This window comes from Odocoileus virginianus, chromosome 12 (assembly GCF_023699985.2).
Source record: "Odocoileus virginianus isolate 20LAN1187 ecotype Illinois chromosome 12, Ovbor_1.2, whole genome shotgun sequence".
Taxonomy (NCBI): Eukaryota; Metazoa; Chordata; class Mammalia; order Artiodactyla; family Cervidae; genus Odocoileus; species Odocoileus virginianus.
Window position 1 is genome coordinate 12537538 of NC_069685.1, and position 27654 is coordinate 12565191.

The following is a 27654-nucleotide window of genomic DNA, read 5'->3' on the forward strand; positions in this document are numbered from 1 at the left end:
GTTAGCCAGTTGGTATACTCTTAAGTTTTCACTGTTGTTGAGTTTCCTGCCAGTTGCTAACTCCAGTGGTAGTTTCTGCTCCTGGTAAGATGTGAGTCTCTGTTTTCTGCTTCTTCAGTTTTCTGAGTGGTGGTTTGCTTTGTGACCTCTGTTGGACCTAAATAATTATTGGTTTTCAGTTCAGTTCAGTCCAGTCGCTCAGTTCAGTCCAGTCGCTCAGTTGTGTCCGACTCTTTGCGACCCCATGGATTGCAGCACGCCAGGCCTCCTGTACATCACCAACTCCCAGAGTCCACCTAAACCCATGTCCGTTGAGTCTGTGATGCCATCCAACCATCTCATCCTCTCTTGTCCCCTTCTCCTCCTGCCTTCAATCTTTCCCAGCATCAGGGTCTTTTCAAATGAGTCAGCTCTTTGCATCAGGTGGCCACAGTATTGGAGTTTCAGCTTTAGCATCAGTCCTTCCAATGAATATTCAGGACTGTTTTCCTTTGGGATAGACTAGTTTGATCTCCTTGTAGTCTAAGGGACTGTCAAGAATCTTCTCCAACACCACAGTTCAAAAGCATCAGTTCTTCAGTGCTCAGCTTTCTTCACAGTCCAACTCTCACATCCATACATGACCACTGGAAAAACCATAGCCTTGACTAGACGGACCTCTGTTGGCAAAGTAGTGTCTCTGCTTTTTAGTATGCTGTCTAGGTTGGTCATAGTTTTTCTTCCAAGGAGCAGGCATCTTTTAATTTCATGGCTGTAGTCACCATCTGCAGTGATTTTGGAGGCCCTCCCCCCCAAATAATTTCTCACTATTTCCATTGTTCCCCCATCTATTTGCCATGAAGTGATCCAATCATTTGCCATGATCTTAGCAAAGATGTTGAATTTTTTGAATGTTCAGTTAATTTAGCTTTTTTATTTTTGTTGTTGTGAGTGAGAATAACATTGTCCTTGCTCTTTACAAGTCAGGCTCTTCAATAAATGCTGGAGAGGGTGTGGAGAAAAGGGAACCCTCTTACACTGTTGGTGGGAATGCAAACTAGTACAGCCACTTTGGAGAACAGTGTGGAGATTCCTTAAAAAACTGGAAATAGAACTGCCATATGACCCAGCAATCCCACTCCTGGGCATACGCACTGAGGAAACCAGATCTGAAAGAGACACGTGTACCCCAATGTTCATCGCAGCACTGTTTATAGTAGCCAGGACATGGAAGCAACCTAGATGCCCATCAGCAGACGAATGGATAAGGAAGCTGTGGTACATATACACTGGAATATTACTCAGCCATTAAAAAGAATACATTTGAATCAGTTCTAATGAGATGGATGAAACTGGAGCCTATTATACAGAGTGACGTAAGCCAGAAAGATAAAGACCAATATAGTATACTAACGCATATATATGGAATTTAAAAAGATGGTAATGATAACCCTATATGCAAAACAGAAAAAGAGACACAGATGTACAGAACAGACGTTTAGACTCTGTGGGAGAAGGCGAGGGTGGGATGTTCTGAGAGAACAGCATTGAAACAAGTATACTATCAAGGGTGAAAACAGATCAGCAGCCCAGGTTGGATGCATGAGACAAGTGCTCGGGGCTGGTGCACTGGGAAGACCCAGAGGGATCGGGTGGGGAGGGAGGCGGGAGGGGGGGATCGGGATGGGAAACACATGTAAATCCATGGCTGATTCATGCCAATGTATGGCAAAAACCACTACAATATTGTAAAGTAATTAGCCTCCAATTAATAAAAATAAATGAAAAAAAAAAGAAAAAAAATCAGGCTCTTTTTCCTTTTCCTTTTAAATTCTGTGTCTCTTTTTATTTGAAGTGGATTTAATATAGACGGTTTTTTTTAAATCCAGTCTGACATTCTCTGTCTTATAACTGAGAGTGTTTAGATCATTTACACCTAATATAACTATTGGTGAAATTAGATTTAAAACTACTGTCCTGAAATTGGGGGATTTGTTCATTTTTTTCCCCTCCTTTTTAACCTGATTTTGGATAAATTCAGTATTTTTTGTGACTCTTTTATCTTTCAACTGACCCATAAGTTGTACCTCCTTTTTGAAATTTTTTGAGGGACTGCCCTAGGATTTCACTGTATATCTTTGTCACAGTTTACCTTCAAGTAATATACTACTGCTATAGATAAGACATACAAATCCTTTAACAGTGTACTTCCAATTTCTCTCTCCTATCCTTTATGCTATTTTGACATACATTTTATTTTTTGCGTATTTAAAACCTTCAGGATACCTTGATGCTATTTTTCTTTTAAAAGATCAATTATGTTTTGGAGTGATTTAAAAACAAAACCTTTTGTGTTTAACTTTTTCAATTTTTGGAACTTTTTCTTTCTTTGAATAGATCCAGGTTTCTGTCTGATATCATATTCTTCCTGCCTGAAGAACTCTCTTTACAGTTTTTATATTGCAGGTCTGCTAGCAGTGTTTGGTTGAAAACATTTTCATTTTGCTTTTTATTACTGTGGTATATTTTCCTTGCATGAAATTCTAGGTTAGCATCTCTATGTCTTAGAGATATTCTGTATCTTCTGGATTATGTAATTTCTAAAGAAAAGTCTGCTCTAGTCATTGTGGCTTTTTCCCCCTGCCTTCTTTTAAGATTTTATCTTTAATATTTGATAGTAAAGATATGAAGTGTGTGAATATGTGTGGGTGGGTGTGTGTGTGTGTTTAATCCTGCTTGACATTCATTGAGATTCTTGGATCTTCTGGTTTGATGTCCTGCATTATTTTGAAAATTCACTGCCATTATTTCTTGCAGTTTTTCTTTTGCCCCATACTCATCTTTCTGGGAATCTAATTATACATATGCTTTTGTTGTTCAGTTACTCAGTTGTATCCAGCTGTTTACAACCCCATGGATTGCAGCTCACCAGGCTTCACTGTCCTTCACTATCTCCCGCAGTTAGCTCAGACTCATGTCCATTGAGTCGATGATGCCATCCAGCCATCTCTTCTTCTGTCACCCCCTTCTTCTTCTGCCCTCAAATCTTTCCCAGCATCAGGGTCTTTTTCAGTGAGTTGACTTTTTGCATGAGGTGGCCAAAGTGTTGGAGCCTTACCATCAGTCCTTCCAATAAATATTCAGAGTTGACTTCCTTTAGGATTGACTAGTTTGATCTCCTTACAGTCCAAGGGACTCTCAAGAGTTTTCTCCAGCCCCACAGTTCGAAAGCATCAACTTTTTGGTGCTCAGCCTTCTTTATGGTCCAACTCTCACATCCATACATGACATCTGGAAAAACCATAGCTTTGATTAGACAGTACTTTTGTCGGCAAAGTGATGTCTCTACTTTTTAAGACACTGTCTAGGTTTATCATAGCTTTCCGTACAAGGAGAAATCATCTTTTAATTTCATGGCTGCAGTCACCGTCCACAGTGATTTTGGAGCCAAGAAAATAAAGTCTATCACTGATTCCATTGTTTCCCCATCTGTTTCCCCATCTGATGGGACTGGATGCCATGATGTTAGTTTTTTTGAATGTTGAGTTCTAAAGCAGCAGAGCATTTAATTTTGGTAAACCATTTGGTATTTGTCCCTTTGCTTTAGGTGCTCTATTCCCTGCCCCCCCCCCCTTTTTTTCTTCTTAGTGTTTTGCTTTGCATTTTTTAATTGGTCTAGCTTCAAGTCTACTACTTCTTTCTTTCATTTTATTGAATCTACTAGTGATTCTAAGGAATCGTTCATCTCTGCTATGTTTTTTATTTATGGCTTTTTCATTTGACTCTTAAAGGAGTCTTTCCTATGTTGAAATTCCCTGTTTCTTTGTTTCATTTACCTTTTCCCCTAAATTCTTTAACATATTAATCATAGCTATTTAAAGTCCCTGTTTGTTAATTTAAGCATCTGGTTCATCTGAGTCTATTTCTAGTGATTGCTTTATCTTTTGATAATATTTGTTTCTCTTGTTTGTTTGTTTGTTTGTGTGTCTTAAATGTGCTGTGCTAAGTCATGTCCAACTTCAGTTGTGTCTGACTCTTTGTGACCCTATGAACTGTAGCCTGCCAGGCTCCTCTCTCCATGGGATTCTCCAGGCAAAAATACTGGAGTGGGTTGCTGTGCCCTTCTCCAGGGTATCTTCCTGACCCAGGGATTGAACGCTCATCTCTTAAGTGTCCTATATTGGCAGGTGGCTTCTTTACCGCTAGCACCACCTGGGAAGTCAGTCGAAAATGCTTACCGAATGCTAAACTGTGGAAAATTCTGAAAGAGATGGGAATACCAGACCATCTGACCTGCTTCTTGAGAAATCTGTATGCAGGTCAGGAAGCAACGGTTAGAACTGGAAATGGAACGACAGACTGGTTCCAAATAGGAAAAGGAGTATGTCAAGTCTGTATATTGTCACCCTGCTTATTTAACTTATGTGCAGAGTACATCATGAGAAACACTGGGCTGGATGAAGCACAGTTTGGAATCAAGATTGTGGGGAGAAATATCAATAACCTCAGATATGCAGATGACACCACCTTTATGGCAGAAAGTGAAGAGCTGAAGAGCCTCTTGATGAAAGTGAAAGAGCGGAGTGAAAAAGTTGGCTTAAAGCTCAGCATTCAGAGAACAAAGATCATGGCTACTGGTCCCATCACTTCATGGCAAATAGATGGGGAGACAGTGGAAACAGTGGCGGACTTTTTTTGGGGGGCTCCAAAATCACTGCAGGTGGTGACCGCAGCCTTGAAATTAAAAGATGCTTACTCCTTGAAAGGAAAGTTATGACCTACCTAGACAGCATATTAAAAAGCAGAGACATCACTTTGTCATCAAAGGTCGATCTAGTCAAGGCTATGGTTTTTCCAGTGGTCATGTATGGATGTGAGAGTTGGACTGTAAAGAAAGCTGAGTGCCAAAGAATTGATGCTTTTGAAGTGTGGTATTGGAGAAGACTCTCGAGAGTCACTTGGACTGCAAGGTGATCAAACCAGTCCACCCTATAGGAGATGAATCCTGAGTATTCATTGGAAGGACTGATGCTGAAGCTGAAACTCCAGTACTTTGGCCACCTGATGTGAAAAGCTGACTCATTTGAAAAGACCCTGATGCTGGGTAAGATTGAGGGCAGAAGGAGAAGGGGATGACAGAGGATGAGACGGTTGGATGGCATCACCGACTCAATGGACATGAGTTTGGGTAGACTCTGGGAGTTGGTGATGGACAGGGAGGCCTGGCGTGCTGCAGTTCATGGGGTCGTAAAGAGTCAGACACAACTGAGTGACTGAACTGAACTGAAACATTAGTAGATATTGAAAAAAATGGTATTTACACTCTGAAATGATTACCTCTTTTTTACTGTCAGACTTTTATAGTGGAAGTTGAGTAAGGAATTGACCTGGGTTTCAGATTGTTTTTATTTTTGGTTTGTTATGGTTACCTTCAGTAACATAGGCTTCAGATTCCTCTAAAGATTCCAGTGTTTGTGGCAGGGGCAGTTGTGCCAGAGGAGTTTTCTTACTGTTCCTCCTCTATAATTGTTTTCAGTTATCTTTCTATCCCTCGGCTGCAAGGGTGTCTCTCTGCATGCTCTTGCCCTGCCTCCAGCAGTAAAATGTGATGGTTGTTACTCAGTGCAGAGGCTCAGAGGCAGGACTTCTCTGTTTTCTCATCCAGCTTCAATCCTAGATAGCTTGTGTGTGCCTGGTCTCCAGGGTGGGACCTTCTCAGCGTTTTGGTCTCTCCTACCTATGAGAGCGAAACTCTGGTCTTTGTGGCTCAGCTGGTAAAGAATCTGCCTGCAACGTGGGACACCTGGGTTCGATCCCTGGGTTGGGAAGATGCCCTGGAGAAGGGAAAGGCTACCCACTCCAGTATTCTGGCTGGAGAATTCCATGGGCTGTATAGTCCATGGGGTCGCAAAGAGTCGGACACGACTGAGTGACTTTCACTTCACTTTCACCTATGATAGCGAAACTCTGATGTTTCCTCGGGGAGAGTTTTCTGTCCTGTCCCAGAGGAAGGAGTGTTTCCTGCTCCTTTTCCAGTGTAGAGGGTTTTTTCCTTTAGTTCTCTCCCAGCAAGCATGGATCTGTATCTGTGTGCTGGAGTCAGCAGGTTGATTCTGTTCCCTTAGCAGCTTAAGTTCTTTTTCTGTAGGAGAGAAGGCTTTGAGGGGAGGATGGGTTTTTGCTTTTCGTGCAGTGGCAGTCAGTCCCCTCTTCCATGCTTGTACCACTGACTTTCCAATTTCCTGTTCTCCCCACAAAGTGTCCTCTTATGTGCACAGTGAGGGCTCTTAGAAAAGACTCTAAGAGTCAGTGTGAGTTCACCTTGTGTTTGAGACTCCCGGGGCTGCTGTTCTTTTATGATAGCCCACACTTAGCCTTTCGCAGTTTGTTAACGTTCTGCCTGATTCCTTTTTATGTGCGTATTGGGTCGCTGTTTCTTCCTGCCATGCTCTACCACAGCTGGGACTGGCTGTCCATCCTTTCTCTCCCTACCTGCAAACTGATCCTTCTTGGGTTTCAGGGTATTTGGTTGCTGCATACTTTTAAGGGCTCATATCTGCAAGAAAATTATGAGATTTTGGTTTATCTAGCCATTTTTTGTTGTTTGAGTAAGGGTGGTGCCTTTTGCCAACTTCTAGACTGCTTCAGAAGTTTCTAATATTCTTTATAACACCAAATGTTTCTGTGAATTTTGCTCAGATTGAGTATCTCCTGTTGCTTTACTTAGCGTAATTCAACTGGTGCCATGCTAATCTCAGTAACAGGGTAGGAGTCAGCGCCAGTTTACATTGTTTTCTGCTGTGGGGCTTGGCAGAGGGCAACACGTAGAAGTCATTGGTTCCCTGAAGATGCCCCGCTGTCTGGCATCTTGGGGCTGCAGGGCAGAACAGTAGCTGACGCTGCCGGGAGAATGGTGGGGTCACTTAAAAACGTGTTGGGTGGGAGAGTCAGGAAATTCATCATTGCACTATCATGTGTTTTATTTCTGTGGTTTTTAGCTCTGGGTTCGTCAGTGAAATATAATTGTGATTATTGTTTCACATGTTATGAATGACTGAATACTCTTTATTAATGAGAAACAGCTTGAGAAAGTTGTTTAACTCTTACTTTGGTTCTTTATAGTAAGATATTTTTCAGTTTAAGTCAACAGACAGTTGCCAAAATCTCTAACACTTTTAGAGATTAAAAAATAAAAAAGACCTTGTTGTCAAGGAGTTCACAGTCTACTGGAGAAAGTAATAATTAGTCATTATTATACAATGTAGGCATGTATAATTGTTAGAGTGAGGTTCTGTTCTGAGTACTTTGCATGTATAAAATAAACAACTGTCTCAGTAAAGTCTCCAAAAGTCATATGAAGTATTATTTACTGTTATTTTTTAATCATTTTCCAAATCAGGAAACTAGAACCCAGAAAAGTTAAGTAACCTGGTGAATATCACCTGGCAAGTGGGGATGCTGGGATTCAAGGCAGTTGGTCTGTACTAGGTTGTACTGCTCTCCGCCAAGGATGGGCTCAGTGCAGTGGTGGCCAGAGGAGAGGCCAGGAGGACCGCCTTGGAGAACCAGAGACGTGTTTATGGAGGTGATTCATATCTGGTGTGAGGGGTAAGGTAGAATGTCACTGAGGAAGGACCTAAAGGCAAGAGGAACGGTCTGTGTAAAGATATACAGCCTAGCTACTATGAAAACATGGAGCTTTCAAAGAATTGTGAATAGTCAGTGAGACTAGAACAGAGCAAAGTAGCATAGGTGGAACTAGTTAGGAGGAGACCTGATCATAGGGGACTTTAAAACGTATTGTATATATAGTATGTGCCACTGAAACAATAGCACAGTTTTCACATTTGAGAATTGTGGAGGATGGCCTGAAGTGAGACAAGATTTGAGGTAAAAACTGAGTTAAGAGACATGCAGTAATTCAGGAGAGCACTGATATAAGGGAGAATTTTAACAAACTTCCAAAATGTTAGTATCAGTCTTTGGGAGATACAGATTTACCTCACTGCTATAGCATGGTTGGTGGTAGATGGCTTTGCAAAATTGTCATTTTATTCTTTGGAAATATTCAGTATTTCACTCAGATGATAGTTGAAATGGATTTAGTAGATTCAGCTTAACTTAATACATATCAGAAAATTATGTTTTTTTAAAAAATTTATTTATTTTAATTGGAGGGTAATTACAGTATTGTGGTGGTTTTTGCCATACATTAACATGAATCAGCCACGAGAAAATTATGTTTTAATTACTGTAAATTATTGTGATTTTAATCAGAAAGAACTATATAGGATAGTTTTCCATTATCTGGAATGACTGGATAATTTAGAATTCTGGGTAAATTTAATTTTTGATTAATCAGATTAATTAGCCAATTAAACACTTGGTTTCAAAATGTATATGACTTTTGAAAATATTTTTAAGTTGTCTTTTTTCTTGTTGCGTTAAGTATGGCGTTGTTGTTGTTCAGTCATTCAGTCGTGTCCAACTTTTTGCGACCCCATGGACTGCAGCCTGCCAGGCTTCCCTATCCTTCACCATCTCCCAGAGCTTGCTCAAACTCATGTCATCCATTGAGTCAGTGATGCCATCCAATTATCTTGTCTTCTGTCATCCCCTTCTCCTCCTGCCTTCAATCTTTCCTAGCATCAGGGTCTTTTCTAGTTAGTCGGCTCTTCGCATCAGGTGGCCGAAGTATTGAAGTTTTAGCTTCAGCATCAGTCCTTCCCATGAATATTCAGAGTTGATTTCCTTTAGCATTGACTGATTTGATCTCTTTGCAGTCCAGGGGACTCTCGAGTCTTTTCCAACACCATAATTCAAAAGCATTAGTCCGTGGGCTCTCAGGCTTGTTTATGGTCCAACTCTCACATCCATACATGACTACTGAAAAAATGATAGCTTTTACTATACAGACCTTTGTCTGCGAAGTGATGTCTCTGCTTTTTAATAGGCTGTCTAGTTTTTTCATAGCTTTTCTTCCAAGGAGCAAGCGTCTTTTAATTTCATGACTGCAGTCACCATCCACAGTGATTTTGGAGCCCAAGAAAATAGTCTGTCATTGTTTCCATTGTTTCCCCATCTGTTTGCCATGAAGTGATGGGAGCTCTTGCCATGATGTTAGTTTTTTTTAATGTTGAGTTTTAAGCCAGCTTTTTCACTGTTTTCTTTCACCTTCTTTGAGAGGCTCTTTAGTTCTCTATCGCTTTCTGCCATAAGGGGAGTGTCATCTGCATATCTGAGGTTATTGATATTTCTCCTGACAATCTTGATTCCAGCTTGTGCTTCATCCATCCCAGCATTTCTCATGATGTACTCTGCATAGAAGTTAAATAAGCAGGGTGAGAATATATAGCCTTGAAGTACTCCTTTCCCAATTTTGAACCAGTCTGTTGTTCCATGTCTGGTTCTACCTGTTGCTTTTTGACATAGTGGACTTAATAAAGCCTGTTTTATTTCTGAAGATTTTGTAGAACATGTGGGTCATTCTTATTATCAGCTTGTAAAAAGTTCAAGAAACTGGGTTTGAATACATACTTTAGAATATATTTAGAAGTTCTTCTTAAAAAATTAAAGCCAACAACCAAGAAAACATGGTCCTAATAACTTTTGTGTGCAAATGTTTTTTCTTTTGACCTGAAATGAATGGACTGTTAGACATTTCTCCAACAAAGGGATTTATTCAGCATAAGCAGAAAATTGCAGTTTGGGGTCTGCAGCCATGGCAAGCCACATGCAAATTCCCATGTGACAGGGGAAGGAGCATACTTTTATAAAGAAAAGGAAGTTGGGGGGAGTCTCTCAGAAACAAAGAATCCACGGCTTTTCACCGGCTGAGTCCCTGCCAGGGGAGATGGGAACCTTTCTTCTTCCTCTCTGGCTCTGCTGTGGTCCCAGGGCGTGTCAGCTCTCCCTTCTGGTCTCCCAGCTCTGTTTAATTGAGGTTTCTGTTTAATGTTTTACAGTCCCCTCTTTGCATTACCACCGCGTGGCACACGGTGAATCACGGGAATCCAAGAGTCTGTTTCTAGAGTTTGTTGGCGCAAAGATTGGTTAGCATTACCTGACAGTGTCCTTTCCAGCAATGTTGAAGAGAGTTCTTCTGGAGGCGTGTTTTGCAATGGATGAAATCTTTAGGTTGTAAGGTATGATGTTTAAGGTCTTCATCTCCCAGGAGCACACTGTGGAAAGATTGCTATACCAAAGCATAGTTATTTTTAATAGAAGCAATTAGGCCTTTGCAATACTGGAGTACTTCTCTTTATCTTGGTTGTGGGTCGGAAGATGCAGGAGCCAAGTGCACTGGGCATCTCGTGACTGTGTCAAAGGGTGAGAGTCTATGAGTGGGTCTGAGATTTAGAAGGACCAGTCACAGTGCTTTTGGCCACAGTATTTGAAGGGACTGTACAGATTTTGCCAGTTGAGTCTTAATGCCTTTTGTGCATTCAACTAAACTAGATGACTGAGGGTGGTAAGCATAATAAAAGTGCTATAAAACTGGCCAAACCATGTAGACTTGTTGAAATACCTGGCCAGTTTATTGGGTCCTTCAATCACTGTAAAATTCAAGAAGAACCTCTTAGGTAGGAATAATCATTTGCTAAAGGGCTTAAGCCACAGAAAAGGAGTAGCCTATATGCAAGGCTTCAGTCTTGTGAAAAAACATACAGACCATGACTAAAACATTTATATCAGTGAGACAGAAGAAGTTGTATGTAATCCATTTGCTAGACCTCAAATGGTCCTTTAAGCAGTTTAATATGTATAGGAGCAGTACAAACAAGCTTCCCTGGATTGTACTTCAGGCAAGTGGAACCAGTGAGGTAAGCACTCTTTGTAGCCTTGTTAATACTTTCTCGCCAGTATTGATTCATGAAGACTATCTTTGTGTCTCATCAGTGGTTTACTTCATGTACAGTAGTGGGGAGTGGGAATTTGAGTCTCTAGTAAAACTGGATTATTATTTGGTTCAAACCAGAGCTTTCTCTTTTTATCAAACAGTTACTGAATTTTCAATCTTTTTTTTTTTTTCTTTTCTGAGGCCAACTGTTGGGCTTTTCTAGATAGTTTTTCTAAATTACCATTTGGAGAAATATCCTTGTAGACCATGACAGAGGTTTGACTGCTGTTGGTCCCTTTAATGGCAGCATTCCTGCAGAAATATCAGCAAGGTGATTTCCCTTAGTTTCCAGAGAGTCATGTTTAGAATTCCCCCAAATCTTAATAGCTGAAGCAGAGGTAAAGTATTGCATTCAATAATTTCTGAACATAGGGGCCATTTTAAGTTTTATTTCTGCTGTAATTAAGGAAATCATGTTGGTTTCACAACATTTCATAATCATGAGCTACTCTGAAAGTGTATCTGCTGTCACTAAATAACGGCAGCTTTGTCCTTGGTTAAAGTACAGGATCATGTAAGAGTATATAATTCAGCTTTTTTGGCCTGAAGTAGCCATAGTAAAGATGCTGCCTCAACAGCATCAAGAGGAATTGTAATTGCTTACCCAGCACAATATTTGCCATTGTCACCTTTCAAATAACCATCAGTGAACCATGAGAAGTCAGTTACCTAGAGGAATTTCCTGTAGGTCATCATAAGGAGTCAGGATGTGGTCTGTCAGCATTAAGCAGTTGTGAAGGACTTCGTTAGTGAGTGAGGAGTGAAGAGTCCTGGGTTCAGGCTTTTACAGTGTAAGAGAGTTGTGTGAGGAACAGTGTGCAAAGGACTTTTTAGGAGTGAGGCAGCTGATTGAGAAATGTTGAATATGAGAATTCAGGAGAGCTTCTACTGCATCAGGCATGAAAGGGGATTCCACAATGATTGTTTTGGTGACATTAACCAAAAGGGCAGTGGCTGTAATGGCTCTAAGGCAAGCGGGGAGTATCCCTCTGCCACAGGGTGTAAGGCTGAGAGCTTTAAGTGGTGGCTGTTTTCCTGTGAGAAATCTTGAGAAGGAGAGCAAAGAAGCAAATCATTCACATGTTGCAACAAAGCAGACAGAACCCCCAGGGAATTTTATGTCATCCAGACCAGCCTTTGGGATTTGTGAGAAAAAAAGAAGAACCCTCAGTAAAATCTTGAGGCTTTATTATCTAGTTGACTTGTATTTCTTCCCAACTGAAGGCAAAAAGGTATTGGCTCACTTCATCAACTGGAGTACTAAAGAATACACTGAATAAATCAGTTACAGGTAAAGAATTTATTCCTGAGGAATGGCTGTTGGTAACATATGAAGATTAGAAACAGCAAGGTGTCCAGGGATAAATAACAGTGTTGCTTATTGCTGGTAGGTCCTGGACAAACCTCTACCGGTAAAATGGGGGTAGTACAGGGATAATGAGGCCTTGAACCTTGTAATCTTATAGTATTGGCTTTATGCCTTGAAGGAGGTTTTTACTTATAAGGTATTGATTAATTCTAGGAAGAGGTTTTGAGGAGTTGTTTGAATCTTGATGGGAGATGTGCTGCGAATTTTGTCAGTATCAGTTGAAGATTTTGCCCCTAAGGAGGGTTCAGTTCAGTTCAGTTCAGCTCAGCTCAGTTGTGTCTGACTCTTTGCGATCCCATGAAACTGCAGCACTCCAGGCCTCCCTGTCCACCAACTCCCGGAGTCTACCCAATCCCATGTCCATCGAGTCGGTGATGCCATCCATCGCATCCTCTGTCTTCCCCTTCTCCTCCTGCCCTCAATCTTTCCCAGCATCAGGGTCCTTTCCAGTGAGTCAGCTTTGCGAATCAGGTGGCCAAAGTATTGGAGCTTCAGCTTCAACATCAGTCCTTCCAATGAACACCCAGGACTGATCTCCTTTAGGATGGACTGGTTGGATCCCCTAGCAGTCCAAGGGACTCTCAAAAGTCTTCTCCAACACCACAGTTCAAAAGCATCAATTCTTCTGTGCTCAGGTTTCTTTATGGTCCAACTCTCACATCCATACATGACCACTGGAAAAACTATAGCCTTGACCTTTGTTGGCAAAGTAATGTCTCTGCTTTTTAATATGCTGTCTAGGTAGGTCATAACTTTCCTTCCAAAGAGTAAGTGTCTAATTTCATGGCTGCAGTCACCATCTGCAGTGATTTTGGAGCCCAGAAAAATAAAGTCAGCCACTGTTCCCCATCTATCTGCCATGAAGTGATGGGACTGGATGCCATGATCTTAGTTTTCTGAATGTTGAGCTTTAAGCCAACTTTTTCACTCTCCTCTTTCACTTTCATCAAGAGGCTGTTTAGTTCCTCTTTACTTTCTGCCTTGGGGTGGTGTCACCTGCATATCTGAGGTTATTGATATTTCTCCTGGCAATCTTGATTCCACCTTGTGCTTCCTCCAGCCCAGCATTTCTCATCATGTACTCTGCATATAAGTTAAATAAGCAGGGTGACAACATACAGCCTTGACGTACTCCTTTTCTGATTTGGAACTGGTCAGGGTAGTAGTTGATTTAATAGGGACAAAATGATCAGTGTTTCTGAAATCTGCTCTAGTACCATCAGAGATGGAGCAAACGAAAGATGTCAAAGGGTCATTTAATTCATCTAGTTTGTTATTTTGATGACTGCTGTCAGTTTCTAATAATTTTTCCCTTTTGGAAGAAAGAAATTCTGGCATGATAACTCGCTAAGAAGTCTCGGCCCCTAATGAATGAATAGTGGTGGAAGAACTGAGGGAAAAAAAAGTCTTAACTCTTCAAAGGGCCTAGACAGAAGGGAGAAGTTCAGAGATAGGAACCTCCTGAGGGTGACCAGAGATCCCCACTACTTGCACTGTATTATTAGTTCTCAGGGACAGGGGCTGTTTTATAGTAGTGGGGTATAGAGAGTGGCTCCACGGTCAGGACTGGAAGAGATTCCTTCCCATTCTGGAGAAACGTTTCTCTGGACTAACTGAGAGGATTGAGAAGAGTCCCTGTAGCTCCTTAGACCCTATCACTGAAAATTGGGAGGACACTGGAAAGGCTGATTAGAGGGCGGAAAGCACCTAAAGTGCTTAAATTTGGAATAGTCTTTTTTTCCAGTGTCGTAACTCTTTGTAAGAGTAGCAGAAGCTAGGAGGATTTTGGTTCTGTTTAGGAGCCTTCATTTGCTAGAATTGAAAATTAAGAATTTAGGCAGTCTTCCTTTGAGATGACTCTCGTAAAATGCAAGAGAACTAGCTCACCAGATTAACTGTATCTGGAGTGAACACAGTTCCCCATTCTAAGGGGGAAAGAATCAGCCCATTAATAAACAAGTAGAGGTGACCTGAGTGGGATCAGCATTCAGATGGAAGGCCAGGATTTTCTTCAGAAACAATTAGAAGTTGGTTATAATAATATAAGCAGGTTCATCAGATTTTTGTATGCAAGTCTGAGTTTTGTTCCAATCAACAGGCTTTGGAAAAGCCCCAGGAACTGCTCAATGAAGCTGTCTGTCGGTTGCTTGAGGCTGGTCACATAATAAGTTGGCAGGATGGTCTCCCAGTTGGAATTCTAGAGACCTTTCAGGATTTTCCCAATTAGTGGTTTTCATTCAGTGCTGGCCCTGGCCTTCACCAATTATCTATGAACTAGTTGATAGGACTCAGAGAAACCATGTTGGTAAGTTTTAATGACTGTATTAAATTCCTTAGCGAGTATGTAAGAATCTTCAATTACTTTGGGATCATTTTTGAGTATGGGTTGCAGTTCAGTTTTGGTCCGGGGAATATAAGAAATTAAGGGTTTAATGTATATTACCATATGTGAAATAGATTGCCAGTCCAGGTTCGATGCATGAGGCAGGGTGCTGAGGGCCGGAGCACTGGGATGATGCTGAGGGATGGGATGAGGAGGGAGGTGGGAGGGGGGGTTCGGGATGGGGGACACATGTACACCCATGGCTGATTCATGTCCATGTATGGCAAAAACCACCACAATATTGTAAAGTAATTAGCCTCCAATTAAAATAAATTTTAACAAAATAAAGAGAAGACATACTTCTTTACCCCCCAAAAAAGAAGTTAAGGGTTTAGCCTCTAGATCCTTAGGAGGCTTAAAGAGGAACATTCTGATGAATTCTAAAGAAAAGGGAGTTGGCAGAGTTTAAAAGACAAGGGGAAGGTTGGCGAGAGAATTAGCGTGGGGGAATTAAAGGAACAGAGGAGGTGTCGTCAGCACAGAAGAGAAAGAGGAAGATGGAACAGAGGTGGAGTCTGGCCACAGAAGCTGCGGGAGGGTGATAAGATGGTGCGGCACCTCCGACCAGCCAGGGAAGAAGAGCCTGAGGCTTCAGCAGCCATTTTATCTTTCTTTAATCATTTGTTTGCCTCAGTTCATCTTAAAATTTGATAATGTTGCAGAGCCTCAAAATTCAATCAAAATAAGCATTACACTCAGTTCTGGAAATTTTTGAGCTATTGTAGTCCAATTCAGCTCTAAGGAGCTTAAATTAGGAATTTCAAAAGTTCTCTGTAATAGCCATTGATATTCTAAATTGCCTTTGGTCAGGTTGGTCCATTTAGTTAGAAATGTGCCTGAGGAAGGACTTCGGCTTTTAAACATAAAATCATCTGGAGTCGTCCTAGGGGGCGGGCACACTCAAAATGTTTAGATAACTAGGATCTCATTTCTCTGAAGATTTTCTCTGGAGTAAAAGAACAATTTCCAAACAGCTTACAGCACAGACAGCTCAATTCAAACAACTTGCAGGCTAATTCCAGCCAGTTTGAAGGAGACAACTTGGTTTGGAGGAGGCAGGCCAAAGACGTTTTTTTTAAGCCAGTTTCCAGAGGAGAGCCCTTTCCAAAGGAGTAGGATGAAGAAAACTGGAACAGTTTCAGGGAAACAGCCCCTTGTTCCCAAATGAATGGGTCAAAGGTATTTTCAGCCAGCTTTGGTTGAAACATTCTGATCTCAAAATTAGAGTGACCTGCCAAATGAATACTTGTATACAAAACAAAGCCTTAACTGAAGAGATGAAGCCTTAACCAAAGAGATTAAACCGTAACTAAAGAGATGAAACCTTAAGATAGATCCCGAATAAAGCCTGGAGAGCTTCAAATGCAAATAGGGCATGTGCTCAGAATCCAAGAGAAAGACTTACTTTCATACTCCAGGGTCATGGAGAAAACAGTGAGTGGGTTCACTGTGGGCATTGCACCTGTTTGCTCACCAGTCCTGAACCTTTTAGCCACTTCTCAGAAAAAATATTTCAGAATATTTGTTCTGACATAAGTATTCTGCCATGTATTTCTCCAGCAAAGATGGGTTTGCTTAGGACCAGCAGAAGTTTGCAATTCAGGGTCTGCAACCACAGTAAACCATGTGCGGTTCCCACAATGAAGGGAAGTAGCACCCTTTTGTAGGGAGGAAAAAGAAGTGGGAGAGCTTTAATAAACAAAAAGCCCATGGCTTTTCACTGACTGAGTCCTTGCCAGGAAAGGAGAGGAGTCTGTCTTCGTTTTGGTTCTGTTACGGTCACAGGGTATCAGAACTCCCCGTCTGGTCTCCCAACTCTGTTTAATTGAGATTTCTGTTTATTTATTTTCTATACTTCTAAGAATTGAGGGTTGGTTAAGAAGATGGGAGAACTTTGGTTAATTTAAATTTCACAGTACTCACCATCCTCTTTATCAAACTTGCTGGACAAATATATATAGTAGTTTTATGTTTTGAATATATGGCTCTTCTTTTTTCATGAGAATTCATTGTCACTTGTGATTTTAGGATTTGGAGTGGATCAGTTACGAGATGACAATCTAGAAACTTACTGGCAATCAGATGGCTCCCAGCCTCATTTAGTGAACATACAATTCAGGTAATACATTTTTAAAATTTTTCAATTTGTATAGGTTATAAGTGGACAAAGAAGTTGATTTTATTGACATAAAATTTAAAGAAATATAAGAATTATAGTGAAGTACACTTAACTCTGCTCTTTATAAGCCTTAGAGATGACTTTTCTACTCAATTAGATTCTGTTTTAAGTTTACTCTGTCTTATCCTTTATGAATTCTTTTTTTTCCCCATTTAATCAATACTTTTTGTTGAAGTATAGTTGATTTGCAGCATTGTGTTAATTTCTGCCATACAGCATAGTGATTCACATATATATACATTCTTTTTTAGAATATTCTTTTCCATTATGATTTTATCATATGATATTGAATATATTAATAGGTCCCTGTGCTATATATAGTAGGACCTTGTTGTTTTCTTTATGTATTCTTCATGGTATTTTCACAGTTCCTTTTATGTAGATATTTGTCAGATATACTTTGCAATATGATTTATATCAGAAAAATGCTTTGCTTATGACTGAATGCAATGCCTTAATGAATTGCTTGAAGTATACCAGAAGTGATGATGGTAAGTTCGTTAGGTATAAACCATTCATGTAACTTCTTATATTTGTACTTCCATTTGGAAGAAAACTTTATTCTAACTTATTACCTCTAAGGACACTTTCGGTTTTTAAATGCTTAAGTTTGGTGCCTGCTCCGGTCCATTACCTGCAGAGAGAGCGCCAACCATGGCTGCTTGGCCTGAGTTGGAAAATGCCCAGCCTACCTCAGAGAAATACACTGTAAAGGCCGATGGTGAGCAGTCTGCCAAGCCTGAGAAAGGCAAGGAGACTGAAAAAGATGACACGGATCTCATTCAGATATGAAGGAGAACTCAAAAGCTTTACAGACAAGCAAAAGCTGAGAGAATTCACCACCACCAAACCAGCTCTTCAACAAATACTAAAGGATCTTCTCTAGACAGGAAACGCAGAAAGGTGGTATAAAAGTGAACCCCAAACAACAAAATAAATGGCAACGGGACCATACCTATCAATAATTACCTTAAATGTAAATGGGTTGAATGCCCCAACCAAAAGACAAAGGCTGGCTGAATGGATACAAAAGCAAGACCCCTATATATGCTGTCTACAAGAGACCCACCTCAAAGCAAGGGACACATACAGACTAAAAGTGAAGGGCTGGAAAAAAATATTCCATGCAAACGGAGACCAAAAGAAAGCAGGAGTCGCAATACTCATATCAGATAAAATAGACTTTCAAATTAAGTCTGTGAAAAGAGACAAAGATGGACACTACATAATGATCAAAGGATCAATCCAAGAAGAAGATATAACAATTATAAATATATATGCACCCAACATAGGAGCACCGCAATATGTAAGGCAAACGCTAACGAGTATGAAAGAGGAAATTAATAGTAACACAATAATAGTAGGAGACTTTAATACCCCACTCACAACTATGGATAGATCAACTAAACAGAAAATGAACAAGGAAACACAAACTTTAACGGACACAATGGACCAGCTAGACCTAATTGACATCTATAGGACGTTTCACCCCAAAACAATCAACTTCACCTTTTTCTCAAGTGCACACGGAACCTTCTCCAGAATAGATCACATCCTGGGCCATAAATCTAGTCTTGGTAAATTCAAAAAGATTGAAATCATTCCAGTCATCTTTTCTGACCACAGTGCAGTAAGATTAGATCTCAATTACAGGAAAAAAATTACTAAAAATTCAAACATATGGAGGCTAAACAACACACTTCTGAATAACCAACAAATCATAGAAGAAATCAAAAAAGAAATCAAAATATGCATAGAAATGAATGAAAATGAGAACACAACAACCCAAAACCTATGGGACACTGTAAAAGCAGTGCTAAGGGGGAGATTCATAGCATTACAGGCCTACCTCAAGAAACAAGAAAAAAGTCAAATAAATAACCTAACTCTACACCTAAAGCAACTAGAGGAAGAAGAAATGAAGAACCCCAGGGTTAGTAGAAGGAAAGAAATCTTAAAAATCAGGGCAGAAATAAATGCAAAAGAAACTAAAGAGATCATAGCAAAAATTAACAAAGCTAAAAGCTGGTTTTTTGAAAAAATTAACAAAATTGACAAACCATTAGCAAGACTCATTAAGAAACAAAGGGAGAAGAACCAAATTAACAAAATTAGAAATGAAAATGGAGAGATCACAACAGACAACACTGAAATACAAAGGATCATAAGAGACTACTACCAGCAGCTCTATGCCAATAAAATGGACAACTTGGAAGAAATGGACAAGTTCTTAGAGAAGTATAACTTTCCAAAATTGAACCAGGAAGAAATAGAAGATCTTAACAAAACGATCACAAGCAAGGAAATCGAAACTGTAATCAGAAATCTTCCAGCAAACAAAAGCCCAGGACCAGATGGCTTCACAGCTGAATTCTACCAAAAATTTAGAGAAGAGCTAACACCTATCTTACTCAAACTCTTCCAGAAAATTGCAGAAGAAGGTAAACTTCCAAACTCATTCTATGAGGCCACCATCACCCTAATTCCAAAACCAGACAAAGATGCCACAAAAAAAGAAAACTACAGGCCAATATCACTGATGAACATAGATGCAAAAATCCTTAACAAAATTCTAGCAAACAGAATCCAACAACATATTAAAAAAATCATCCATCATGACCAAGTGGGCTTTATCCCAGGAATGCAAGGATTCTTTAATATCCGCAAATCAATCAATGTAATACACCACATTAACAAATTGAAAGATAAAAACCAGATGATTATCTCAATAGATGCAGAAAAAGCCTTTGACAAAATTCAACATCCATTTATGATTAAAACTCTCCAGAAAGCAGGAATAGAAGGAACATACCTCAACATAATAAAAGCTATATATGACAAACCCACAGCAAGCATCACCCTCAATGGTGAAAAATTGAAAGCATTTCCCCTGAAATCAGGAACAAGACAAGGGTGCCCACTCTCACCACTACTATTCAACATAGTTTTGGAAGTTTTGGCCACAGCAATCAGGGCAGAAAAAGAAGTAAAAGGAATCCAGATAGGAAAAGAAGAAGTGAAACTCTCGCTGTTTGCAGATGACATGATCCTCTACATAGAAAACCCTAAAGACTCTACCAGAAAATTACTTGAGCTAATCAACGAATACAGTCAAGTTGCAGGATATAAAATTAACACACAGAAATCTCTTGCATTCCTATACACTAACAATGAGAAAACAGAAAGAGAAATTAAGGAAACAATACCATTCACCATTGCAACAAAAAGAATAAAATACTTAGGAGTATATCTACCTAAAGAAACAAAAGACCTATACATAGAAAACTATAAAACACTGATGAAAGAAATCAAAGAGGACACAAACAGATGGAGAAATATACCGTGTTCATGGATTGGAAGAATCAATATTGTCAAAATGGCTATACTACCCAAAGTAATCTATAGATTCAATGCAATCCCTATCAAACTACCAACAGTATTTTTCACAGAACTAGAACAAATAATTTCACAATTTGTATGGAAATACAAAAAACCTTGAATAGCCAAAGTAATCCTGAGAAAGAAGAATGGAACTGGAGGAATCAATCTGCCTGACTTCAGACTCTACTACAAAGCCACAGTCATCAAGACAATATGGTACTGGCACAAAGACAGAAATATAGATCAATGGAACAGAATAGAAAGCCCAGAGATAAATCCACGAACCTATGGTCACCTTATCTTCGACAAAGGAGGCAAGGATATACAATGGAAGAAAGATAACCTCTTTAACAAGTGGTGCTGGGAAAACTGGTCAACCACCTGTAAAAGAATGAAACTAGAACACTTTCTAACACCATACACAAAAATAAACTCAAAATGGATTAAAGATCTAAATGTAAGACCAGAAACTATCAAACTCCTAGAGGAGAACATAGGCAAAACACTCTCCGACATAAATCACAGCAGGATCCTCTATGACCCACATCCCAGAATTTCAGAAATAAAAGCAAAAATAAACAAATGGGACCTAATGAAACTTAAAAGCTTTTGCACAACAAAGGAAACTATAAGCAAGGTGAAAAGACAGCCCTCAGATTGGGAGAAAATAATAGCAAACGAAGCAACAGACAAAGGATTAATCTCAAAAATATACAAGCAACTCCTCCAGCTCAACTCCAGAAAAATAAATGACCCAATCAAAAAATGGGCCAAAGAACTCAACAGACATTTCTCCAAGGAAGACATACAGATGGCTAACAAACACATGAAAAGATGCTCAACATCACTCATTATCAGAGAAATGCAAATCAAAACCACAATGAGGTACCATTATACGCCAGTCAGGATGGCTGCTATCCAAAAGTCTACAAGCAATAAATGCTGGAGAGGGTGTGGAGAAAAGGGAACCCTCTTACACTGTTGGTGGGAATGCAAATTAGTACAGCCACTATGGAAAACAGTGTGGAGATTTCTTAAAAAGCTGGAAATAGAACTGCCATATGACCCAGCAATCCCACTTCTGGGCATACACACCAAGGAAACCAGATGTGAAAGAGACACGTGCACCCCAATGTTCATCGCAGCACTGTTTATAATAGCCAGGACATGGAAGCAACCTAGATGCCCATCAGCAGACGAATGGATGAGGAAGCTGTGGTGCATATACACCATGGAATATTACTCAGCCATTAAAAAGAATTCATTTGAATCAGTTCTAATGAGATGGATGAAACTGGAGCCCATTATACAGAGCGAAGTAAGCCAGAAAGATAAAGACCATTACAGTATACTAACACATATATATGGACTTTAGAAAGATGGTAACGATAACCCTATATGCAAAACAGAAAAAGAGACTCAGATGTATGGAACAGACTTGTGGACACTGGGAGAAGGCGAGGGTCGGATGTTTCAAGAGAACAGCATTGAAACATGTATATTATCTAGGGTGAAACAGATAACCAGCCCAGGTTGGGTACATGAGACAAGTGCTCAGGCCTAGTGCACTGGGAAGACCCAGAGGGATCGGGTGGAGAGGGAGGTGGGAGGGGGGACCGGGATGGGGAATACATGTAAATCCATGGCTAATTCATTTCAATGTATAACAAAAACTACTGTAATGATGTAAAGTAATTAGCCTCCAACTAATAAAAAAAAAAAAAAAGAAAGAAAAGAAAAAAAAATTAATAAATGCTTAAGTTTGGTGTAAATGAAACACAGCCATATGTTTGTCAGTTGTTTTGAATTTATTGATGGATAGAAACCAGTTAACTTGCTTATCTTGCTCCATATGCACCATCTATTTTAATATTTCTGTAGCATAGTATTTTTAGTTTGTTTTTATTGTCCTAGAATACAGACCAACGCATTTCTTATGAAAAAACCCAATAGTAAATATTTTAGGCCTTTTGTGCTGTCTGGTCTCTGTTGCAACTACTCATTAATGCCATTAGAGCATGAAAGCAGCTGTAGGCAGTGCATAATCACTGAATTTAGCTGTTCTAATTAGTAATTGTAAAGGTCCTTGTTTGTTTATTTTATACACAATAGTGTATGTATGTTAATCCCAAACTCCTAATTTCTCTGTCTGCCCTCCCCTCCCCCACCACCCTGCTGTTTTCTCTGGCAGCCCGTACATTTGTTTTCTGTTAATACATGGATTTGTTTTGTAAGTGAGTTCATTTATATCGTTTTGTTAGATTCTACATGTGAGTGATATTTGATATTTGTCTTTGTCTGACTTACTTCACTTAATATAACAATCTCTAGGTTCATCCATGTTGCTGCAAATGGCATTATTTCGTGCTTCTTTATGATTGAATAATATTCCATTGTGCATATATACCACGTCTTCTTTATCCATTTGTCTTTGGACATTTAAGTTTCTTCCATCTTTTGACTATTATAAATTGTGCTGCAGTGAACATTGGGGTGCCTCAATCTTTCTGAATTATAGTTTTCTCCAGATATATGCCCATGATTGGGGTTCCTGGATCATATGGTAACTGAAGTTTTAGCTTTTTTAAGGAACCTTTATACTGTTCTCTAGGGCTTCCCTGATAGCTCAGTTGGTAGAGAATCTGCCTGCAATGCAGGGGACCCCAGTTCAATTCCTAGGTCTGGAAGATCCCCTGGAGAAGGGATAGGCTACCCACTCCAGTATTCTTGGGCTTGTCTGGTGGCTCAGCTGGTAAAGAGTCCACCTGCAATGCGGGAGACCTGGGTTCAATCCCTGGGTTGGGAAGATCCCTTCTGGAGTGGAGAATTCTATGGACTGTATAGTCCATGGGGTTGCAAAGAGTCAGACACGACTGAGCAACTTTCACTTCCTTCCTCGTATTATTCTTCATAGTGGCTGCACCAATTTACATTCCCACCAGCCATGTAGGAGGGTTCCTTTTTCTCCACACCCTCTCTAGCATTTATTATTTGTAGACTTTTTAATAATAGCCATTCCAACTGGTATGAGGTGATACCTCATTGTAGATTTGATTTCTCTAATAATTAGTGATATTGAGAATCTTTTCATGTGCCTGTTGGCCCTCTGTATGTCTTCTTTGGAGAGATATCTGTTTAGGTACTCTGTTTATTTTTTTGATTGAGTTTTTTTTTTTGTTAAGCCTTATGAATTGTTTGTGTATTTTGGAAATTAATCCCTTGTTGATAGCATCATTTGCAAATATTTTCTGTATCTGTAGGTTGTCTTTTCGTTTTGTATATAGTTTCCTTTTCTATGGAAAAGCTTTTATTAGGTTCCTTTTATTTTTTTTTAATTTGTTTTAGGAGACAGATCCAAAAATATATTGTGGCAATATATGTCGTTGAGTGTCCTATGTTTTCCTCCAGGAGTTTTGCAATATCTGGTCTTATATTTAGGTCTTTAATCCATTTTGAATTTATTTTTGTATGTTGTATTAGAGAATGTTCTAGTCTCATCCTTTTACATATAGGTGTCCAGTTTTCCCAACACGATGTATTGAAGAGGCCATCTTTTCTCCATTGTATATTCTTGCCTTCTTTGCTGCAGATTAATTGACCATAAGTGCATGGATTTAGAGCTTCCCAGGTAGTGCTAGTGGTAAAAAACCCATCTGCCAATGCAGAAGATGCAAGAGATGCAGGTTCGATCCCTGGGTCAGAAAGATCCCCTGGAGGAGGGCATGGCAGCCCACTCCAGTATTCTTGTCTGGAGTATCCCGTGGACAGAGGCGCCTGGCGGGCTACAGTCCGTAGGGTCACAGAGTCGGACATGACTGACGTGACTCAGCAGAGCACACAGTCACACACTGATTTGTTTCTGGGCTTTCTGGCCTGTTTATTTGATCTACGTGTCTGTTTCTGTGCTGGTACTGTACTGTTTTGATGACTGTAGCTTTGTAGTAGTCTAAAGTCAAGGAGCATCATTCTTCCAGCTCCGTTCTTTCTGAAGATTGTTTTGACTATTTGGCATCTTTGTGTTTCCATACAAGTATTAAAAATATTTTGTTCTAATTCTTTGAAAAATGCCATTGGTAATTTGATAGGGATAGCATTGAATCTGTAGATTGCCTTGGGTGTTATGGTAATTTTAACAATAATGATTCTTCCAATCCAGGAACACAGTATATCTTTCCATCTGTGTGTGTTGTCTTTAATTTTTTTCATCACCATCTTATGATGATCAGCTTTTGGAGTACAGGTCTTTTGCCTCCTTAAGTAGGTTTATTCTTAGGTATTTTATTCTTGTTTGATGTGATGGTAAATGAGATTATTTCCTTAATTTCTCTTCTGATATTTCATTGCAGTATATAGAAATGCAACAGATTTCTGTCTATTAACTTAGAATCCAGCAACTTTACTGGATTCGCTGATGAGCTGTAGTGGTTTTTCAGTAGTGTCTTTGAGATTTTCTAGGTATAGCATCATGTAATTTGCAAACTAACAGTTTTACTTCTTTTCCAATTTGAATTCTTTTTATTTCTTTTTCTTCTCTTACTGCTGTGGCTAAGACTTCCAAAACTATGTTGAATAAAAGTGTTGAGAGTGGGCATCCTTGTCTTGTTCCTGATCTTAAAGGAAATGCTTTCAGTTTTTCGCCATTGACTATGATGTTAGTTGTGGGTTTGTTTTATATGCCCTTTATTCTGTTAAGGTTTGTTCCCTCTATGCCCACTTTCTGAAGAGTTTTTTTTATCATAACTGGATGTTGAATTTTATCAAAAACTTTTCCTACATCTCTTAAGATGTTGATATTGTTTTATTCTTCAATATGTTAATGTGTATTTCATTGATTAATTTGAGGATGTTGAAATATCCTTGCATCTTTGGGATAAATCCCATGTATGATCCTTTTACTGTATTGTTGATTTTGGATTGCTAATATTTTATTGAAAAATTTTGCACCTATGTTCATCAGTGCTATTGGCCTGTAATTTTCCTTTTTTTGTGGTATCTTTGTCCAGTTTCGGTATCAGAGTGATGGTGTCCTCATAGAATGAGTTTAGAAGTATTTCTCCCTCTGCAGTTTTTTGGAATAGTTTAAGAAAAATGTGTTAACTCTTCTCCAAATGAAGTTCATAGTTCCTGGCTCACCTCTGCAGCCATCTGGTCCTTCTACTTGTTGGGAGTTTTTAAATTACTGATTCAGTTTCAGTAATGGGAATTCATCTGCTCATATTTTCTATTTCTTCTTGGTTCAGTCTTGGGAGGTTGTATCTTTCTAAGAATTTGTCCAGTTCTTCTAGGTTGTCCCTTTTATTAGTTGCTCATAGTGGTCTCTTTCAATTCTTTGTATTTTGTGCTGTTGGTTATAACTTTTCCTTTCTGATTCTATTGATTTGGTCCCTTCCGCTTTTTTTCTTGATGAGTTTGGCTAAAGATTTATCAATTTTGTTTATCTTTTCAAATAAACAGCTTTTAGTTTCATCATTCTTTTCTGTTGCTTTTTCGTCTACGTGCACACTAAGTTGCCTCAGTCATGTCTAACTCTGTGCAACCCCATGGACTATAGCCCACCAGGCTCCTCTGTCCATGGAATTTTCCAGGCAAGAATGCTGGAGTGGGTTGCCATGCCCTTCTCCAGGGATCTCCTCTGGCCCAGGGATCAAACCTGCATCTCTTATGTCTTCAGTATTGGCAGGCAGGTTCACTAGGATTCATATAGAATTGCTATTATTTCTTATTTAGATCGGCTTCCTTGGTGGTTCAGATGGTAAAGAATCTGCCTGCAGTGCAGGAGACCTGGATTTGATTCCTGGGATGGGAAGATCCCTCGAGGAGGGCATGGCAACCCACTCCCCATATTCTTGCTTGGAGAATCCCTGTGGACAGAGGTGCTTCGTGAGCTCAATCCATGGGGTTGCACAGAGTCGGATATGAATGAACAACTAAGTACAGCACAGCACTTGCTTAGATATTTGATAAAATTAACCACCGAAGCTATCTGTTCCCAGTGAACTTTATGTGAAGTTGTTTTTTCTAAACATACAATTTACTATTTAATTTATTTTCTATGCCTGAATCAGCTTTCTTTTTTGCCATAGCACAGATTTTAATTACCAGTTTCTCTCCCATTTCATTGATACATTTCTCCCTCCAGAAAAATACAGTTTTTATGCCTCAGTTGTCGGCAGGTTTTAAAATTACTTTTTAGTGTAATTTTTATTTTATATATGGGTATAGTTGATTTACAATGTTGTGTACAGCTAGGTGATTAAATTATATATATATATATATATATATATATATATATATATATTCATTGTTTATCAGATTCTTTTCCTATATGGGTTATTACAGAATATTGAGTAGAGGTTTTTTTATTGTGCTAAATAGTAGGTTCTTGTTGATGATCTGTTTTATTGAATCAGTTTTGATAAGTTTTCAAAATTCATCTAATTTATTGGCCCAAAGTTGTTACCAATATTCCATTATTGCAATAGTGTGATTTGTAAGAAAAATACATCCTTGGTTATTCAGATGTCTCATATATACTTGGTCTTCATTCATACTTCCTGGCTTACAGCTCCCTAAACCCTTGGAATTTCCTGAATGATAAGAGCATTGGGATGATATTTGACTTCTTGCTCTCAGGTTCTTGAAAACACTTAAGGGAAGGAGACTTTTGGATTCCGCTCAAGGGTGGGAGCTAGTTTTGGAGAGAATCAGCCATATGACAAGAAGGTTGGATCTTGCAGTCCCTCCCAGTGATTTCCAGGAAAGGGAGACAATATTTTCCAGTATGTTCACATTATTTTGGAGAAGGAAATGGCAACCCACTCCAATATTCTTGCCTGGAGGATCCCATGGACAGAACAGTCGATGGGATTGCAAAGAATTGGACGCGACTGAGCGACTGGCACTTCACATTATTATTTCCCATTGCATATCTCTTCTTTAGCTTTGCTGCTTCCTAATCCAGAGATGGCATCTATGTCTCCTCTCTTGAAACTAGTCAGGCCTTTGTGGATTTCCTGTCTAATAGAATATGGATAATACTGTTATTTCTAAGACCTGGTCATAAAAGTCAGTTTCTTCCTTGTTCTCTGTCTCTTTAATGGATTCTTTCCCTTGGTACTCATTTACCATGCTGTGAGAAAACCTATATGAAATAGAGAAACCCATAAAAAAAATTAATCAAAACCCGAGTCCTCAGCTAAGCTCCCAGCTGACAAGCAGTACAGCTTGCCGGCTGTATTGGTGAGCCACCTGGAAGCACATCCTTCAGCTGTCAAGTCAGGTAGTCACACCCGGAGCTGTGTGGAGCCTTCCCTTCTGGGCCCGTCCCAGTTCCAGACTCATAAACAAGCAAAAAGATTATTTTTTAAGTCATTAAGTTTTGAGGTGGTTTGTTATATACCTATAGGTACATATTTATGTTTTCTCTTTTTAAGTTGCTATGTTTTAATTCCATCATTTCTGTC

At 39.4% G+C, this 27654-nt stretch overlaps 1 protein-coding gene across 4 annotated transcripts in view; it reads left to right on the forward strand.

The window, feature by feature from the left end:
- The window catches only part of ANAPC10 (anaphase promoting complex subunit 10), an 83008-nt gene that overhangs the window by 8217 nt on the left and 47137 nt on the right, over positions 1–27654 (forward strand). For all 4 annotated transcript variants that reach the window (XM_070474807.1, XM_020898249.2, XM_070474808.1 and 1 more), the window contains exon 3: positions 16660–16750. In XM_070474807.1, the coding sequence (XP_070330908.1) occupies positions 16660–16750 (91 nt within the window). The remainder of the gene's footprint in view (positions 1–16659; positions 16751–27654) is intronic.